Source organism: Columba livia, chromosome Z (genome assembly GCF_036013475.1).
Source record: "Columba livia isolate bColLiv1 breed racing homer chromosome Z, bColLiv1.pat.W.v2, whole genome shotgun sequence".
NCBI lineage: Eukaryota > Metazoa > Chordata > Aves > Columbiformes > Columbidae > Columba > Columba livia.
The window spans coordinates 10,960,278-10,981,570 of NC_088642.1; the positions used below are offsets into that span (position 1 = coordinate 10,960,278).

At 47.2% G+C, this 21,293-nt stretch overlaps 1 protein-coding gene across 1 annotated transcript; it reads left to right on the forward strand.

The window, feature by feature from the left end:
* The first annotated feature begins 18,561 nt into the window (after positions 1 to 18,561).
* On the forward strand, positions 18,562 to 20,519 carry LOC135577426 (avidin-like). The gene is made up of 4 exons (XM_065047173.1): positions 18,562 to 18,710; positions 18,839 to 19,025; positions 19,796 to 19,907; positions 20,184 to 20,519. The coding sequence occupies exons 1-4, from the start codon at positions 18,639 to 18,641 to the stop codon at positions 20,413 to 20,415; spliced, it is 603 nt and encodes a 200-aa protein (XP_064903245.1). The 5' UTR covers positions 18,562 to 18,638; the 3' UTR covers positions 20,416 to 20,519.
* Positions 20,520 to 21,293: the final 774 nt, after the last annotated feature.

Below are 21,293 nucleotides of genomic sequence, written 5' to 3' on the forward strand. Positions count from 1 at the left end.
CCAACCTGTATTCCATAGTATGTGTGTTCTTTACTGGCAAAATGGGGATATTATATTCTGATTGGCATTCCCGCAAAAGTCCACAGTGCATAAACTTGTTTATTAAACTCCCTTACCCCATTACAACTTCCATGTTTATCAGATATGGTGTTTTGTTATTTTTTTTTTTCTTACTGGCTTGAAGTTCTGTTTCAGTTCTACTTTTATCGGTGTAGTATTGGCTTTACCAGGTACTTCAGCTGTTCATACTAGTGGAAATATGACATCCAAAATTTCATTAGAGATTTCTTGCTCACTTTGCTGTTTTAACTGCAGCAAATAGATCTGTGCCTTCCAAGCATTTTCTTGTGGGAGATGCAGCTGAACAGAGTTCTCAGGAAACGTTGTTAAAGCTTGCAATTTACTTAACAAATCTCCATGTAAGAGAGGCATAGGGCATTCTGGCATACACAAGTGTTAGTGTTTTAAAATTTTGTTCCTAGTTTGGCATTCCATTGGTTTCAAAAACGGCCTTCACTCTTTTTTTTCTGTGACACCAAGAACTGGCATGGTGAATTTGCTAATAGGTCCTTTGCAACAGCTACTACAGAATACGTTGCTCCGGTGCCTACCTAAAAATCCATAGTTTCATTCCCCAGCTTTGTTGGAAACAAGGGATCTGCTGTGGATGCCTGTAAATTCACCCCAGTCCCCTTCCTTCAGTATCACAGTTTTCTAGCCGCAATACATCTGCCACTGAGGAAGGTTCTGCCTCCATTTGCTGGTGCCTCCTTAGTAGTGAGCAGTCAGCTTTCCAAACAATATATATACATTTACAGTAAAACTACTCTTTTTTAAAAGGATATTCACATGAGAGCTTCTCAGTGCACTTTTAGACACATACAAGGCCACACAGGCGGTGTTATCTCTGGTACAGAGTAGGAGCCGCCTGGCAGGGTCCTCTGTTACAATGAGCTGATGAGTTTATCCTGCAGTGGAGGAATCTGTGCAGCACAACACAGGCCTGAAGTTCAAGCTAAAACTGTACAGCAGAGGCCTGGGGTTTTGATCTCTATACTTCTAATTTTTCTTATTTATTTATCTATTTATTTATTTATTACATTTCCATTTCTTTCTTGCTATTATACAGTTTATAGGCAATTCCAAATACTTGAACAAGAATCACTCCTCCAGCCCCACCAACTTTCTGCAATTTCTTACGGATGTCAATAAACAACATATTAAATGTAATTCTCTTATTTTCATTTTCTGGATCCGAACCAGTCCATATTCTAGCAGCTTTTAAAGACAATGTTACCCAGTTACACATCCATCACAGCATTAAGTTTTCTTTTTCATATCTCCAGCTAGTGCAAAGATTCTGTACAAAACAGAGTTTAACAACTTAGATTTTTTTCAGATCTCAAAATTGTTGCTTAACAATAAGAACAAATTAACATTTAGTACTGTACTTCATTCAGTTTTTTCAAACTTTTACAGAATGATATCAGTTGCAATATAGTACCATAACTTAGAATTCCATGTTCACGCCATTTTTACTCATTATCCAATTTATACAAAGGCCACAATTAAATATGACACCATTCCAAACTTTCTTTTACCAGAGGAGGATGCCCTCACAAATTTACTGTAATATGTAAGGATGCATCCTAAGGGTGAGCAAGACAGTGTTTCAGTAGAGGAACTGGTTCCCATTTTGTAATTTTCTCTCCAAATGGATTTCTTTGGGTAACAAATACAAATATGCAAACAAATACCAAGTGTGCATACACTTTTTCGCATCTGCATGTAGCAGGTCTCTCCTAATGTGGTCCTCAATGAGCTGACTTACATGGAGATTTATTCCAAATGCCAAGTGCATGCAACCAAATTCAAATGTACAAACCAAATACTGAGTTATGCAGATATGCAAACCAAATACCAAGTTCAAATATGCAAACCAATCACAATTAAACTTATTCAAGACATTATCTTGATTGCAGCATTGCACCTTAGAGCTGCTCACCGTCCAGCCAGGGAGAGAAACCCCTTGAGTCCCCATTCACCAGGTCGGTGCTAGCTGGAGTCCGGCTCCCCCTGTTTTCAGTAGGCTGGACGGGATAAGGCTCTTATCAGCATCCCATCAGAGTCACCACAACTGTTGTCCCAAAACCAGCGTTCTTCATCTGGGTGCATACGAACGAGCCAAAGTGTAGCACACAGAGATGAGATATTATTTATTACAGAGTTGCACAAGTCTGGATGCTGGAATGAAGCCAGCATGCTATCAAGAAAAGGAACAGCCATTATATACAAAATCATATCACTACTCAGTCCTAAAAAGCAAATTGGTTACAACTTTGCATATTGGTTACATAATCAGTTTAGTGTATCATGAGCGAAGTTCAGCTAAAGAACACTTCATCCAACAGTCTTGAGATATGTGTTAAAACAACACTCAACTAGTTGTGTGGCTCCAAAATGTCTAGAGCTACAAGGTCAGTCTCTCTGATTGGGTGTTTTGCAAGTCACTCTTATCTTTGTCAGATGACCTAAAACTGAAATAATTTACATGTTTTAAGGACAGCAATTGCAGACAGGACTCATTCTTTTAAGTGATAATGACAACACCCTGTCATTCCAGTGGTGCCCAAAATGTTCCCCTGCCATTCCTGCAATTCCCCCCGAACTCCCTTGCCCTCTCTGTGATGTCTTCAGAGCTCTTGTGCCCTTCTTGTTATGTCCCCAAAAATCTCTTGCCATCTCTGCGGTTTCCCCATACCTCCCCTGCCTGCTTCTGATGTCCACAGAGCTCCCCTGCCCTTCTAGTGCTCTTCCCAATGTTCCTTTGCCCATCCTCTGATGACACAAGGGCTCTCGTGCCCTTCCATGTGGTAACCATGATGCTCTCCTGCCCTCCTCCTGTGATATCACTGATGTTTTTCCATCCTTGACCCTAGAATTCCTTGGCTGGTTGTCACCTCCCAGTCCCAGGCACACAGGATGCCCTGGGGGTTGATCCCGCTACTGTCTGCCCATCTCCATGGGAGACCCACAGCCCTCTGATCCCTCCTGACCACTTTCACAATCACTGCTGTCTCCAGAGGTCAGGGACAGGCCAGGTCTGCTGTCCCCATCCCTGAGGCACAGCTCAGCACTGACCTGCAGCCCTGACACACTCATCTCCACCTCCTGCTTCATCCCACAGGCTCCATCCCTGTCTTCATGGGCCAGTGCTTCATGGACGAGACAGGTAAGGAACTTCATAAGACCACCTGGCTCAAGCGGTCACACTTGGACAACTGGAAACCCATCATGTGAGCCTCATGTCACCACCACATAAGAGTCCCCTGTGCATCTTCAGGTTCAGGCTTTCCCACTCCACAGAACTGAGCACCCAGCAGAGCTGCTGACAGTGTGGGGGTGACTGAGGATGAGATATGTAGGGCATCCCTGGGGGTCCTGCCATGGTGTAAACTCTGCTCGGGGCTGTGTCGGGGCTTGGTGGGTGTTTGGCACCGGGAGGTTGCATGTGCCTTGTGCAAGGGTGCACTTCCCACCCTTATGTCTCCTCCCTCAGGGTGGAATTGTGTAGGATTGCCACAGAAGTGGCAGGGGTGCAGAACCCCTCTCCTGCCCCACCACCTGTTTCTAATAATAAAGCTTCACTGCAAGCACACACCCGACTTGTGTTGCGGCTCAGTGTTCATGTTCCCGCATCTGCCCCATGGCATCCCATGGCCTTTCTTGTCACTGTCCCTAAAGACCAGTGTGTCTCCCCTGCCGTGACACTCCCATATGGCAAAGGTTTCTCCACATCAGCCCCCTCCACTCAACCGTGCTCTCTTGGGATACTCACCCAGTGAGTAGGACCACACTCAGTCTGGCATGGTGTCCAGTCGCCCGTTTTGCACTAGGGTGGCCTTTGGCAGGAGGCCCAGCATGAGCGTCTACTGCCCAGCTGTAGCCCCCTCCACTACAAAAACAGCCAAGGAAGTGCAGAGCAGCAGCACAGACAAAGTCCAAGAACTGCACATGGCCACCACCGCTGCTGGTGGTACCATGGGGGGCCTCTGCTGTTGCCACCTGCTCACCCTGGCACTGCTTGGCCCCTGTACCACTGCTGTCAGGAGGGTAAAGATAGCCTGTGAGGCAGCTCCAGGCCATGCTGTGCTGTGCCCTGGGTGCAGAGTGGTGCCATGCTACCAGTCCATAGGCAATTACACTCCAGAATCCAAGCCTCCCTTCCCTGTACATCATTCCAGAGCTATTGCAAAATTAGACTGTAGGTTCTCACAGAATCATAGAACAGTTTGGAGTGGAAGGCACCTTCAAAGGCTATCTAGTCCAATCCTCCTGAAATATGCTTCAACTAGACTACATCTCTTAGGGCGCTAACCAGCCCAGCCTTGAATGTTTCCAGTGATGGGGCATCCACCACCTCTCTGCACAACCTGTTCCCTTGACCTGCTGGCCACGCTTTTTGACCATACAGCCCAAGAAACAATTGGCCATCTGGGCTGCAAGTGCACATTGCCGGCTCATCTCCAAGTTTCATTCACCAGTACCACCAAGTCCTTCTCAGCAGGGCTGCTCTCAATGCCTTCATCCCCCAGCCTATATTGATACTGGGGGTTGCCCTAGCCCAGATGCAGGACCTTCCACTTGACCTTGTTGAACCTCATGAGGCTCACATGCGCCCACTTCTCAAACTTGCCCAAGTCACTTTGGATGCTAACCTAACCTTTCAAATCTGTCAAGCACACCATCCATCTTGGTTTCATCCACAAACCTGCTGTACTCAAACCCACTGACTATGCTATTGAAGAAGACATTAGACAGTACTGGTCCCAATATGGACCCCTGAGGGACATAACTTTTCACAGGTGTCCATCCAGGCATTAATCCATTGACCAATACCTGGCTGGATTGTGACTATCCAGCCGATTCCTTGTCCACCGGTCAGTCTCCATCTTCTTCATTGGATACCTTGGTTTTCACTCAGCAGGCTACCAATCAAAGCCTTGACCTTCAGTTGCTATTTTGCACCTACAGCTAGAGAAAAATAAGTTCTCGGCATGTACCAAAACAAGGCTCTGCTTCATCGTCTTTAAGAGGCGATTCCGTTCCTTTACTTACCTCCAGAGATGCTGCTCCCCATATCTACTGAGGCCTTTTTTGCTTAATGAGGCAGGAAGTTAAGAAGTTCAAAACTTTCAGAACTTATGCTTAACAAACTGAAGTTATGCCAAGTGAGTTATAGATAAACTTTTTGTAAACAAGTTCTATAAGAAGCAGTATACCAAATAATTCAAGAAGCTAATGGAATCTACTCCATAACTGCCATTCTCCAAACTTTTATATAGAAATGAAATTCAAACAAAATTATAGTATTACAAGAATCATTAAAATCATGATAGGGTGTAGCATAAGGTTTAATGCTCCATCCGCTGTCAGAGACCATCTCAAAAGGATTTTCCACCATCCACGTTCTCCATCATTCTTCACTTCCCCAGTAGTCACCGAGGTGTTCCTCTGGCTTCTGTATCCATTTCTGTACCTTAGTTCAATTTACTCTTACCTCCTCACAAGCTCTAATTGCATTTATCAGATTTTAAGCAGTTATCTCTCTCTATTTGATTATTATAATCCCAAATAGGATACCTGAGGGCAGGTAGTCAGTTTTTCCCCTGCCTGTAGGGTTAATTTCACATGCTTTTCAATTATCTTATCTTTCTTGTTTAGATGAAACAGTTCTCTCATTAACAGGTTGACATTGGCCTGGGATGGATGATATTCCATACAAACATTAAAAAATAATGATGGACATGGGCCCACACCTTCCCTTAACCTGGGTGTTTGATTTGCCCACATAACCAAATCTCTTAACCAGATCCTTAAACATCTGCCAGCTCTGTTCTGCTCCCTTGTCCCTGAGGGCAGTTTCCCAGGTGGTTCTCTTGATTAACTCCTTGAAGAGCTGGAACTCAGCTTTCCTAAAATTCAGGGTCCCAACTTTATTCTTCACCTCTCTCAGAACTCTCAGAACTGCAAATTCCACCACTGCATGACCACTGCAGCCCAGGCTCTCTCTAATCTTGATGTCACTGTGTTGATAACCATCACATCCCATATGGCATACCCTCTGGTAGGGCTGTCTATTACCTGGCTGAGAAAGTTGTCCTCTGTGCACTCCAGGAGACTCCTGGATTGCCTGCAGCTCACCCTGCTACTTTTCCAGAAGATGTTGGGTGGTTGATGTCCCCCAGGAGGTGGAGAGTGTAGGAGTGTGATGTCTCCTGTAGCTGGAGTAAGAATGCTTCATCAATAGTCTCCCCCTGATCAGGTAGTCTGTAGGAGATACCAACCACAATGTTCCCTTTGTTGTGTTAGTCTCTGATTCTTACCCATAAGCTTTCAACCTGCTTGAGGCTATTCTTCAGAGACAACTCTTAATTTCTTGACTGAGAGGACAACCCTTCCTCACAACTTTCCTTGCCTGTCAACTCTGAACAGCCTTGAGCCATTGATCGCAGCAATCCTGTCATGAGATTCATCCCACCAAGCTTCAGTAACGCCAACTAGGTTGTAGCTCTACAGCAGCACCAGCTAGGGCTTCCAGCTCCTGTTTGTTGCCCATGTTGTGTACGTTTGTATAGAGGCATTTCAGCTGGGCTGTCAACTGTGTCACCTTCTTAGGGGAAACCATCTTCTTTCCTACGAGGTATCTCATCAGTATTCCCCTGTTGTCTCTGATTACTCCAGCAGCCCCTTGGTGATCTCCCTAAGAGCTCTAGTGTGCACCAGCATAGCCAGCACATCGCAGGACAACAGGCTGAGGGTCTTCACTATCATTCCATCCCTCCAACCTTGCCATGCCATTCCATGGTGTGTCACAGGTGAGCCTGATATAAGCCCCCTCTGCCTTCAAGTCTAGTTTAAAGTTCTGTCAATCATCCCTGCTATCTCCTGTGCAAAGACCCTCTCTTCACTTTGAGAAAGGTAAATCTCATCCACTGCCAGAAAGCCTAATGCCATCTAGACCATCACATTGTCAAAAACCCCCAAACTCAGCCGGTTGTCAACCAACAGCCCCAGGTCCTTTACTGCCAAACAGCTTTCCAGCCACTGTTCCCCAAGCCTATACATTTGCATGCGGTTGTTGTGACCCAGGTGCAGGACCCGACACCTGGCCTTGTTGGAACTCTAACAAGAGGCCTTTGCCAATTGAACCAGCCTGATCTGTGGCTGCTTCAGTACCAGGGTGGGATAAAACAAAGACACAAAAGGAGTTCATTTTGAGGCGGGTTTGCAGGAGGATACCAGGTGAGGAGGAGTGGGATGTGGCCGTGTGCTCTGACCAGCCCTGGGGTGCCTTGGGACTAAGGCTCCTTGGAACCCCTTTGAATCCCAGGTGAGGCAGAGGGGTTGTAAATGGTTGACAGAAAGGACAATGGTCCCCTGAGAGGGATATTCCCTGGCTAAACATCAGTCCTGGCAGCCACTGACCTGCAGGATCCAGGGCCTTCTGTGGGGTGCCAGGGTAGCCTTGTCGTAGATTACAAGGGTATGTTGTTTAATTATTAGTAGCATTTAATCATCAGCCAATTTACTAGAGTGATATAAGTGAAATTTGTTACAATTGATCAAAAATAGCCACGAGAGTCATGCTAAATTTACAGCAGGATTTTTTAACTGAAACACACACTTTCACAAAAATGGTAAACTGAGAGACACCCACACAAGCAGACAAAGAGATAGAAAAAACACTTCTAAAATCAAATTGCACATACACGTTAGCCTGTGATTGAAATTTCCCTTTCATGAGTATTATAAGTTACTCACTTTTCTGTGTTCACCTTCATCAGATGACAATCACCAGCTGCCCAAAATTAGGCCTTCGATCTTTGTAAAATGATCAGCAGATGATCATTGAAGCTACATGAAATTGTCAATAGATGATCATTGAGTCCTCAAGAAATGGGACCTGAGAAGCGTCCCAGTCATGGTGAGACAGTGGGTCATGTCATGTTGAGATCTAGAACAGCTCAAATTGTCTCACTTTAAGACCATTATTTATAGGATTGCAAGATGATTGACTTTGGTCAGTATTTTTCCATTCCTGCCACATTTTGTACCAGGTAGCCCTGATGCTTACTGGATTGGGCAATGATCCCATTGGTCGGAGTTTCAAATGCAATCAGGTGGCACCTCATGGTCCCATCTCACTCTCTGATCATGACAAGAACAATGTTGGCTTGTCACGTGATCACCAAGTGAGGAGCTCTTAATTGTCGCAACTCACTACACCCTTTGATCGAGACAGGGACATTGGTCCCCTAGGCAGGACCATAATGCTGACCTGTCTACTGATCACCAGGTGAGGAAGGCCAGTTCATTTCTACTTGCTGCCCTCGTGATCAAAGCAACAAGACTTGTAATCAAGGTGAGAACACAATGTCATCTTGTCTTGAGATTATCAGGTGGCCCCAGGGTGGTCTGTACCACCACATTCCACCTTATGACTAAAGTCTATCCATCGCTCTACAGAGTGGTGGTGTAGTCACCACTTGCCTCTGTGTCTATAAACAGATAGTGTTGTATTCCCCTTATAGATTTAGGGAAATTTTTCACATTTGCTTAGCATATCTATATGTAAAAGAAAGAGATGTATGTTATTCTGTCAAATGTGATTCAACAGTACAATTTACACATGGGGAGGTTTTATATGTTGTTTAGCCATTGTTCAGAAAGTTTCCTTTCCCTAGGGTTCCCATGACAGAGACTCTTGTTTGAATCTCTTGATTTTCGTCAGGAGGGCAGTCAATCAAATTTCTGGCTTTCAGTTGCTATCTTGCACCTTCACCTGGAGAAAAATTAGTTCTAAGCAATAACGAAAACTTCCTTCTGTTTCATCTCCTTTTAGATGTCGTTCTGTTCCTTTACGTATCTCTAGGGTTGCAGGTCACCTTATCTTCTGAGGTCTTTTTGGCTTAACAAAGCAGGAAGTTCAGAAGTTCACAGCTTGCAGGAGTTATACTAAGAAAACTTAGTTATGCTAAGTGAATTCTATACCAGCAGTATGTAAACACATTCTGTAAGAAGCAGTATACCAAATAATTTATAAAGCAATGCTGAACAACCAACAGAGTATTACAAGAGGCACTACAGCCATGATAGAGTGTAGCATAACTTTTAAATCTCCAGTTGCTGGCAGAGACCACCAGGACAGGATTTCCTACCATCGATGTTCTCCATCTTTCTGCACACTTTCTACGATATGACGTATCTCCTCTGCATCATGATGGATGGTATTTGGGTATTCTGTAGACTTATTTCAGCAAAGGTTTTAGGTCATCATGTTGCAACACTTCTCTTCTCCCTAGAGACTTGTTCCAGCAGTGGAGAGGACACACAGCCCTCGATCAAGACAAGAACATTTGTCCCCTAGGCAGGAACATAATGCTGGCCTGTCTAGTGATCACCAGATGAGGAAGGCCAGTTCATTTCTACTCACTGCCTTTGTGATCAAAGCAACAACACTTGTAATCAAGGTGAGAACATGAAATCATCTTGTCTTGATATCACCAGGTGGCCCTGGGCCTGTCTGTGCCACCACCTTCCATCCTGTGAGTAAATTTGTCCATCGCTCCACAGAGTGGTGACATGGTCACATCTTTCCTCTGTATCAGTGTATGGGAATGTAGCACAAGATTGGTGAGGAGGTTGGTTAAATGTAAATACGCTCAAGTGACTTGCAGCTATCTGTAGAAAAAGCACATGCATCACACTAATTGTTATACTGACCTTGTGTGCTTGATGAGTAGAACCTCTGTGTGAGATAACATGGGCCTGTGAGAAACTCAACTTATCACTATGTCTGAGATTCCTGTTTTGTTGTGAGAAAGAGCAGGAGGCTGTGTTTCCCGGAAGCCTTGAAATACAGGCAAGAGCAGCAGACCCAGTGATCTTCTAACCAGGGCTGAACTGACCAGCACCTGTGTCCCTGCTTGTGTTACCTCCCTCTGGGAGCTCAGGTGCTATCTCAGAGATCCCCCAGTAGAGAGGTAACTAAAATAAAACTTGCTCTTTGCAATGCATTCCTGTCCTCTGGCTCTTCTTGCAAAGTGCCAGCATATGTGTACACAGTCTATAAACAGATAGTCCCATATTCCAGTTACAGATTTAGGGAATTTTTTCACATTTGGTAAGCATATCTATATGTAAACGAAAGAGATGTATTTAATTCTGTCACATGTGGTTCAACGGTATTATACACAGAAGGAGGCTTGTAATTTGATTAGCCGTTGTTCAGAAAGTTGTTTTCCCTAGGTTTCCCACAACAGAGACTCTTGATTGGATCTCTTGGTTTTCGTCGGGAGGGCTGTCAATCAAAGACCTCACTTTCAGTTGCTTAAGTTCTAAGCAATAACTAAACCTTCCTACTGTTTCACCTCCTTTTATACGCTGCTCTATTCCTTTACTTACCTCTAGGGATGCATGTCTTCTTATCTTCTGAGGCCATTTTTGCATAATGAGGCCGGGAGTTCAGAAGTTCACAGCTTGCAGATCTTATGTTAGGCAAACTTACATTATGCTATGCAAATTGTATGTGTTCAGTTTCTAAACAAGTTCTGTAACAAACAGTACACCAAAGAGCTGAAGAAGCGAAGGTAGTCTATTCCCTTAACAGCCATTTTTCAAACTTTGGAATTGTTCATGTCCCTCATGTCCAGCTCCCCTAAGCCCATCCTGAAAGCACCAGAAACTTCTACACCAATAGGCCAGTATAGTCATGCAAATACCCCATGTCAACACACAAGACCCTTGAACAAAGAAAAGACTTGGTTGAGAGAAGTTTCTAGGCCACTACCATAAATGACCACAGCTCAGATTCAACTTAGGGTATAAATGGAGTTTGCTGGAAACGTTTGTTGAGTTGGCCTTTCTCGGAGCAGCCAGTCTGCAGTCAATGACTCCCCTCCTGAGACTGGGATGCCATGTAACTCAAGCTCCTCAAGGACTGAGACATTTTGCTTTATTGGTGAGTCCTCTTCTGGGTACCCTTGAGAGTCTTCACTTTTTATGAGTAGGAAGACAAACATTTTGAATCACCATTCTGGAGTTCTGGGATCTGATCCTTGGAGTCAGAATCAGTTATGTAGTAACTGAAGTCCTAGACAGTATCTGAATCCGTGTTTTGTAATATTGTCAGAGTGTTGAATAATTCTGGATAAACCCCATTTCTAGCTGGTTCTGCATTAAGCAGTTCTGGTTAGAATAAAGTCTGTTTGGAGCACATTGCCTGCGACATTGAAATTGGCATAGTGAGCAGAGTACCAAAACTGGAGGAATTATTGTGGAGCCACAGCTGTAATTCTGCCCTTGTATACAGTAGGTGGAAGAGAAATGTATCAATCCTCAAGTCATCACAACTACGTGTGCTACCATGTGTGCTATTCTGTGTGTTGGTCTGTGCATCAGCTTAAAAGAGATAGTCAGAGAGAGACTGTATAAAGCAAAGGGAAAGAGAACAGACACTCGCATTGGAACCAAGGAGCGAGATTGTGCTCGCACAAGTGGGGCAGCCCCCCGCATTGCCTGAAGTTGAAAGTTTATGTGAGTGCAGATTCCAAGGATCAGGATGGGAAAGCCTGGGGAGACTCTGAGGAAAGTAGTTCACATGACCTTCACCATCTTATTAAAACAGGTGAGAAACCCTGAGCTATTGTCTGTGTAGCCCAAGGACAGGTCCTGAGCTTTGTGAATGGAAAATTCAGTTTTCACACAGAGTGGGACAAATGGAGTCTGCAGTGTTGTTAAGAGATGTTGAGACAAGAGAGTAGTGGAGACTCAGAGTGAGTCTAAGAAAAGGATTGTTAGAGTCAGTGAAGGGAATACAAAATGCCAAAGATACATTTTTCATTATTTCCTTAAGGGAGGAAGACAAAGCCCAAATTGACTTCCCCTGGGAAGGGACGCAATACATTTCTGCTTGGTTTTCACAAGGGATAAACACTCTCTCTCCCTGTTGCCCACAATGTCTTAGCTGTGCTCCTAGAGACTGTGAAAGTACCATTGGGCATTCGCATATCTTAGTATATAGATGACATCTTGGTGGATGGACACAACAAGGAAGAGCTTGGGCAGGTAGCTGAGACTATCAGGAACCTAGTGGTTCTAGTTTCTGCCCTGGTGAGACCACATCTGGAATATTGTGTCCAGTTCCTGGCCCCTCAGTTCAAGAAGGACAGAGAACTGCTGGAGAGAGTCCAACACAGAGCAACGAAGATGATTAAGGGAGGGGAGCACCTCCCTTATGAGGAAAGGCTGAGGGAACTGGGTCTCTTTAGCTTGGAGAAGAGGAGACTGAGGGGTGACCTCATTAATATTTACAGATATTTAAAGGGTGAGTGTCACGAGGATGGACCCAGGCTCTTCTCGGTGACAACCAGTGATAGGACAAGGGGTAACGGGTACAAACTGGAACACAGAAGATTCCACTTAAATTTGAGAAGAAACTTCTTCTCAGTGAGGGTGACAGAACATTGGAACAGGCTGCCCAGGGGGGTTCTGGAGTCTCCTACCCTGGAGGCATTCAAGACCTGCCTGGACGCCTTCCTGTGTAACCTCATCTGGGTGTTCCTGCTCTGGCAGGGGGATTGGACTGGATGTTCTTTCAAGGTCCCTTCCAATCCCTAACATTCTGTGATTCTGTGATTATGTGTGACACAAAATTGGGAGGAGCTCTTGAGATTCTTGAGTGCCAAAGGAATTTGGACAAATAGAAGAACTGGACAGTCACCAACTGCATGAAGTTCAGCAAGTGCAAGTGCTGGATTTTGCACATGGGACACAGCAACCCTGGCTGTACATTTAGACTGGGGAACAAGATGCTGGAAAGCAGCTCTGCAGAGGGGGATCTGGGGGTTCTGGTTAATGGCAAGTTGAACATGAGCCAACAGTGTGTCCTGGCAGCCAAGAGGGCCACCCGTGTCCTGGGGTGCCTCAAGCACAGCATTGCCAGCTGGGCAGGGAGGCGATTGTCTTGTTCTAATCTGTACCGGTTGTCATGGAGGCAACCCGTAGGTTAATTTAAGGGACAACAAGGTCCAAAACAACTTTTATTAGATCGGTGAGAAACAGGGTTTTAGCACTCCAAAAGTGACTTAAATAAAGGTTCGGATATCAGTTGAGGAAAATTATTGAGGCAGCAACTAATACAACAGGCAGTCCACAGAGTGCATGCACGTGGCTTCACCCGAAACAATGCTGGAGCCGTCCCTGAGTCCCGGAGAAATACACACTTGCCTGAACACGGTGCAGGATTATTTTTAAAGAGATACACGCACTCGTAGTGAGTACGGGAAGTGTATACTTGCGATTCCGCGAGGGTAAATTTACAATACACCCGCAATCCTGCAAGAGTTAATTTACTTACACGTGCAAGTGTGCACAGAATCCTACACGTGCTTATGTGGAAGCACGGGAGGAAAATACACTCGCAATTGTGTGAGGAAATAATTTTAAGTACGCGTGCAAATGTGCACGGAAAGTTACGCATGCAAGTGTGCACAGAAGGAAAATACACTCGCGATTCTGCGAGGAAATAATTTTAAGTATGTGTGCAAATGTGCACGGAAAGTTATACGTGCATATGTGCACGAAAAGTATAAATATACTCGCAATCCTGCGAGAAGTTTTACTTACACACGTGGCGGCGAGGCAAGCGGAGTCCCCATCCCGGGGAGGGGGGCTCTCGGCGGCAGCATCTTGCTTGTGCTCCGAGAGACCCACACAATGGGCGGAGTCTCGACGAGAATCCTGTTTTTATATTGGCTGATCAGATCTGACTGTAGGCACTCTAGAAGCTTCTCTGCACCCCCCACACTGAGTGTGGGTGCCCCTGAAGCCTCCAAACATCCCCCACACTGGGCGCGGCTCAGTGTGCCTGGCACTTCCTTCTTCTAATGGCCCAGGAGCCAGGGTGCTCTGGGGCCAAACAAAAGAAGCTGTTAGCCTCAAGTAGTAGAGAAAGAGGGAGATGTGCCTTCCATACTGAAGGAGGGAGGGGGAGAGAGGGGGGGTTGCATTCTGCCACACCGGTACAGCCTCACCTGGAGCACTGTGTGGTCTGGGTGCCACAGGATGAGAAAGATACAAAGCTACTGGAGAGTGTCCAGAAGAGGGGCATGAAGTTGGTCAAGGGTTTGCAGAGGAAGCCTTATGAGAAGCAGCTGAATTCACCTGGTTTGTTCAGCCTGAAGAAGATTAAGAGGAGACCTCATCACAGTCTGCAGCTTCCTCATAAGTGGAGGAAGAATGGCAGATGCTGTTCTCTTGATTGAAACCAAGGCAATGGCAGGAAGATATGCCAGGGAAAGTTTAAGATAGACATTAGGGTTAGAATCTTCACCCAGAGGGTGGTGGAGCACTGGAACAGACTCCCCAGGGAGGTAAAAAAGCCCCAAGGCTTCCAGTATTCAAGGACGACAATGCCCTCAGAAACAGTGTAAACTGTGGGGTTGTCATATGCCGGGAGAGGAAATAGATTCGTTGATCTTTGTGGGAGCCTTCCAACTCAGGACATTCTATGATTCTGTCATTCTATCATACTATCATTCTATCATTCTATGGCGTTTAATATTTTGGTTCGTGTAAAGAACTTATTTTCCTCCAGTTGCAGGAGAAGCACCTCAAGGTCAGGAATTTGACTGGCAGCCCACCTGACAAAAACAGAGATCTAATGAAGAATGGGAAGACTGTCTGTTGGACAAGGAATTGGCTGGATACTCACATCCAGAAGGTAGTGATCAATGGCTTAAAGTCTGGATGGACACTGATGCCAAGTGCTGTCCCTCAGGTTCTGTATTGGGACCAGTACTGTTTAATGTTTCCTTCAATGGCTTAGAGAGTGGGATCGAGTGCAGCCTCCACAAGTCTGTAGATGACACCAAACTGAGCTGCGCACTTAACACACCTGAGCAATGGGTTGCTGAGTTAGACAAACTTGAAAAGTGGACACAGGTGAATCTCATGAGGTTCCACAAGGCCAAGTGCAAGGTCCTGCGCCTGGGTCAGGGCAGCCCCTGATATCAATACAGGTTGGGAGATGAAGGGATGGAGGGAAGCCCTGCAGAGAAGGACTTGGGGTACTGGTGAATGAAGGACTGCACGTGAGCCAGCAATGTGCACTTGCAGCCCAAAAGAGCAATGGTATCTTTGGCTGCATAAAAAGGAGTGTGGCCAGCAGGTCAAGGGAGGTGATTCTGCCCCTCTGCTCCACTCTGGTGAGACCCCACCTGGAGTCCTGTGTCCAGCTCTGGAGCCCTCAGTACAGGACAGACATGGACCTGTTGAAGAGGGGCCAGAAGAGCCACAGAAATGGTCAGAGGGCTGGAACAGCTCTGCTGTGAGGACAGGCTGAGACAGATGGGCTCAGCCTGGAGAACAAAAGGCTCTGGGAAAATATTGTAGCCTTTCAACATATAAATGGGGCTTATGAGAAAGGTGGGGACAGACTTTTTAGCAGGGCATGTTACAACAGATGAATAGGTAATAATTTTCAGGTGCTGCAATAGCTCCCATGATCTAGCAAGCCCTCAGGAATTCTGTTTCCTGCATAGGACCTTGGCATTTGGAAGGCGGAATATCTAATTCAGCATTTTGTCACTAGGTTCCTGCCCTGGCTCCTCATCTGGTGGATGCAGAGGATCCAAGCAAAGTTAGTTATGCTAAACGAATCCTGGATAAGCATTTTCTAAACAAGCTCTGTAAGAAGCAGTATACTAAATAATACAATAAGGTAAGGCAGCCTGTTCCCTAAACACCATTCTTCAGGCTTTGATATATAAATCAAAGTCGAAAACAATCATAGCGTAACAAGAGTCACTAAAATCATGATAGGGTGTAGCATAAGGTTCGATGCTCCAGCTGCTGTCAGAGACCATTCCAACAGGATTTCCCACCTCCCATGTTCTCCATCTTTCTTCATTCTTCCTATGACATGACATATGGACATGAGCCATATGGAGGGTTGGACATGCTTCAAGCAGGTGGCTTTGAGTGCAAAGGAACAGGCTATACCAGTGTGCCGAAAGGCTAGCCGGCGGGGAAGACAACTGGCTTGGCTAAACAGGGAGGTTCTGAATGAAATCAGAAATAAAAAGAGACTTTACCGACTGTGGAAAAAAGGGCTGGCTATTTATGAAGAATTTACGGAAATAGCTAGATCATGCAGAAAAAAAATCAGGGAAACAAAAGTGCAATTTGAAGATAATTTCACCAGTTCTGTCAGGGATAATAAGAAGTCCTTCTTCAAATATGTTAATAACAAAAGGAGGGGCAAGGAAAACCTCCATTCTCTGTTGGACTTTGAGGGAAATATAGTTAACAAAGATGAGGAGAAAGCTGAGGTACTTAATACCTACTTTGCCTCAGTTTTTACCAGTAAGACAGGTGGCCCTCAGGACAACTCATGTCTGGAGATGGTTTGCAGAGGCAGAAAGCCAAATAGGCCCCTTGTATTCCAGGAGGAAATAGTTGGTGATTTACTGAGCCATCTGGATCCTCACAAGTCTATGGGACCAGATGGGATCCATCGTAGGGTGATGAGGGAGCTAGCACAAGAACTTGCCAAGCCGCTCTCCATCATCTTCCATCAGTCCTGGCTCACTGGGGAGGTCCCATATGATTGGAAATTGGCCAATGTTACCCCAGTCCACAAAAAGGGCTGCAGAGCTGACCCTGGCAACTACAGGCCTATCAGCCTGACCTCGGTGCCTGGCAGGGTTATGGAGCAGATCATCCTGAATGGAATCACACAGCACCTTCAGGATGGACAAGGGATCAGACCCAGCCAGCATGGGTTTAGGAGGGGCAGGTCCTGTCTGACCAACCTGATCTCCTTTTATGATCAGGTGACTCACCTGGTGGATGAGGGGAAAGCCGTGGATGTGGTCTATCTGGACTTTAGCAAGGCCTTTGACACTGTCTCCCATAACATACTCCTGCAAAAGCTGGTAGCCCACAGCTTGGACAAGTGTACTCTACGCTGGGTTAAGAACTGGCTGGAGGGCCGGGCCCAGAGAGTGCTGGTGAATGGGGCTGCATCTAGCTGGCAGCCAGTCACTAGTGGTGTTCCCCAGGGGTCAGTGTTGGGTCCAGTCCTGTTTAACATCTTTATTGATGATTTAGATGAGGGGATTGAGACCATCACCAGCAAATTTGCTGACACCAAGTTGGGAGGGAGTGTCAACCTGCTGGAAAGCAGGAGAGCTCTGCAGAGGGATCTGGATAGACTGGAAAAATGGGCTGATTCCAATGGGATGAAGTTCAATAAGGCCAAGTGCTGGGTGCTGCACTTTGGTCACAACAACCCCCTGCAGCGCAACAGGCTGGGCGCAGAGTGGCTGGAGAGCAGTCAGACAGAAAGGGACCTGGGAGTACTAATTGACAGGAAGCTCAACATGAGCCATCAGTGTGCCCAGGTGGCCAAGAAGGCCAATGGTATCCTGTCCTGTATCAAAAATAGCGTGGTCAGCAGGACAAGGGAAGTGATCTTTCCCCTGTACTCTGCATTGGTGAGGCCACACCTGGAGTATTGTGTTCAGTTCTGGGCCCCTCAGTTCAGGAAAGACATTGAAGTGCTGGAGCGGGTCCAGAGAAGAGCAACACGACTGGTGAAGGGACTTGAACATAAGACCTATGGGGAGAGGCTGAGGGAGCTGGGGTTGTTTAGAGAAGAGGAGGCTTAGAGGTGACCTCATCACTCTCTATAACTATCTGAAGGGAAGTTACAGCCAGGTGGGGATTGGTCTCTTCTCCCAGGCAGTTAGCAATAGGACAAGGGTCATGGGCTTAAACTCTGCCAGGGGAAATTTAGGCTGGATATTAGAAAGAAATTCTTTACAGAGAGAGTGGTCAGGCATTGGAATGGCTGCCCAGGGAGGTGGTGGACTTGCCATCCCTGGAGGTTTTTAAACTGAGATTGGACATGGCACTTAGTGCCATGATCTAGTAAACGGACTAGAGTCGGACCAAGGGTTGGACTTGATGATCTCTGAGGTCTTTTCCAACCCAGTCGATTCTGTGATTCTGTGATCCTCTCTGCATCATGATGGACAGTGTTAGGGATTTCTGTCCATCTGGTCTGAGGTTTTTTTAGCCATTGTTTCATGTCTTCATATTAAAACACTTTTCTTACCAGTATGAGAGTCATTCCAATAAGGGTAAGGACTTACAGCCTTTGATGAAGAGAAGAAATCTGTCCCCTGGGCAGGACCATAATACTGGTCTGTCTAGTGATCACCAGGTGAGGAGCACCCATCCATTTCTACTTCGTGCCCCTGTGATCAAAGCAAGAACACTTATAGCCATGTTGACAACATGGCATTGGCTTGTTTTGAGATCACCTGGTGGCCCTGGGATGAATATGTATCACCATAAGGACGCATCGTTTCAGCAGGTGCTTGTGGGAATATTTGCATGTAAACACCCTTTCCTACAACTAAGAGCTGTCAATTTGGAAACACCTAGATTGAAAACGCCCTGGCCGGAGGTCCCATCCACAGCAATAAAAAGATGACAGAGCAGACACATCGGCAGGGCACTACGAGGAGCAGATCCCTGTGTACGCCAGCTGTCTGCCTGCTGCAGAGATGGTGCAAGTGACTCCCTTCCTCCTGGTGCTCAGCCTGGCCCTGGTGGCTCCCGGTTTCTCTGAGAGAAAGGTAACCAAGGGCTAGGATGCATGGGGCAGGGTGGCAGGGGTGCTGTGGCTCCTGGGGTGCCCACTCCTGCCACCCTGCCCATGGCTGGGCTGTGCTGTTGCACCAACACTGAGTCACCTCCGCTCCAGTGCGTGCTGAAAGGCTACTGGACCAACAACGAGAAACACACCCTGGTCATCGGGCCTGTGGACCAACAAGGCAGATTTAACGGGAAGTACATCATCGATAAGCCATATCCGCTGAGGGGGTTCCAGCATGGCACAAACCAGAATAGCCAGATATTGGAACTGGAATTCACCGTCTACTGGTCATCAGGTGCCTCTCCATTTGCAGCTTCCCTGTTGTGTTCACAGAGCTCCCCTGACCCATCTAATGTCCCAAATGCCTTATCTAGTGTTCCAAATGGTCACCTGCCTTCTTGTCTTCCATCTTCCCTCTGATGTATCCAAAGGTCTTTTCTCTTCCTTATAATGTCTACCATGTTCCCCTGCTCTTTCTGAAATGTCCCCAGAGTTCCACTGCCTTCCTGTGGTGTTCCAAATGTTCCCCTGCCCTTCCCGTGAGGTTCCCACAGCCCCTCTGCCTTACCTGTGACTTCTCCACAGCTCCCCTGCCCTCCTTTTGATGTCCACAGAGCTCACCTGCCCTCCCTCTCATTTCTTCATTTGTCCCCTGCCCTTCCTGTGCTATTCCCAAAGTTACCCTGCTCACCTTTTGGTGTCCCCAGTGCTCCCTTGCCCTCCCATGTGGTGTTCTTGATGCTCTTCTGCCATCTCCTGTGATATCCCTGATGCTCTTCTGCCATCCCCTGTGATGTCCCTGATGACCCGCTACCTCTTCTTATGGTATCCTTCACACTCCCCCATCCTTCACCCCAGAGTTTATTGGCATCATATGGGATCCCCTGGGGGCTGAAACCTGTTGCTGTTTGCCCATCTCCATGTGAGATCCCCAGCCCCCTGACTCCTCCTGCCTACTTTCCCCATCACTGCTGTTCCCAGAGGGCACCCCGTAGCTGGGTCCTGGCTCAGCACTGACCTGCAGCCCCAAACATGCTCACCTCCACCATCTGCTTCATCCCACAGGCTCCAAGACTATTTTCAAAGGACAGTGTTTTGTGAATAACTGCGGGAATGAGGTTCTGAAGACTACTTGGGTCCTGATGTCATACGTGAACAATGAATGGATACCAATCAGGTTAACCTCTTGTCCCCACCACGTGTGGGTCCCCTGTCCATCCCCAGGGTCATGGCTTCTCCACCCTGCCATGCTGATCTTCTGGCAGAGCTGCTGCCAGTTTGGGACTGACCAAGGATGAGGTACTCCTGGGGGCTCAGGGGGTCCTGCCAAGGTACAAATGCTGCTGGGGGGTGGGACAGGACTGGATTCACATTACAGCACTGGCAATGTGTATTTGCCGTGTCTAGTACTGCATTTCCCACACTTACATGTCGTCCCTCTGTGTCCCCACAGGAGAGGCACCTATGTCTTCACCCGCCTGGTCTCACAGAGGAAGGATGACATCGTGGCGGATTTCAATGTTGACGAAAACAACTGGGATGCAGACGCACTCTCCTGCACCAAAATGGGCCAGCACTCACAAGAGAAGTTTGGCAGTGCAGGGGATTTTGAGACTGATGGAATTGCCTGGGATGCAGACCCCATCTCAGGCTCCACCATCTCAGGCTCCACCACCTGCTTCTAATATACAAATGCCATCTGCTGTCCCACCACCTGCTTCTAATATGCTCACCCCATGTCCTGCCCCACTACCCGCTTCCGATAATAAAGCTTTGCTGCAAACACCCACCCCCTCTCCTGTCACATTGTGGCTCAGTGCACACATTCTCCTCCCTCCTCAATGACATTCCATGGCCTCTCCCGTCACTGTTCCCAAGGCCCAGTGTGTGTCCCTGCTGTGGCATCCCTGTGTCTCAGGCTCCTCCATCACAACCCCCACCACCCCACCATGCTCTCTCAGGATTCCCACCTTGCCCAGGGAACAGGACCCTGCTCAGCATGGCATGGTGCCCGGTGGCTCAGCTCCCACTGGTGTGGCCCTTGGCAGGAGGCACAACATGGGCAGCTGCTGCCCAACTGCAACCCCCTCCACTACAAAAGAGGCTGGGCAGACTTAGCGTGGCAGCATAGGCAGGGCCAGGGCACCACTTTCAGGCACCACAGTTGGTGCTGCTGCCATGGGGAGCCTCTGCTGCTGCCTCCTTCTTGCCCTAGTCATGCTCAGCATCCACAGCACTGCTGTCAGGAAGGTAAGAGCAGCCTGGGGGCAGTGCCCAGCCTGGGGCTGCCATCTCCTGCTGTGCCATGCTGTCTCATGTCCCCAGGGCGCAGGGTAAGTGGATGAGGAGCTGCGTACTCTGTCTGTGCTCTGCTCTGCCGTGCTGTGCCGTGACATCCTTGGGGAGCAGCGCGAATGGCTGATGGGCTGCCTGCTCGTGTTGTGCTGTGTTGTCTGGTGCCATGCTGTGCTATTCAGTGGCCCCCAGGGTGCAGTGTATGTGACCATAGGGCTGCCAGCTCTGGCTGTGCTGTCCCCAGGGATAGTGTTGGTCACCTATCTCT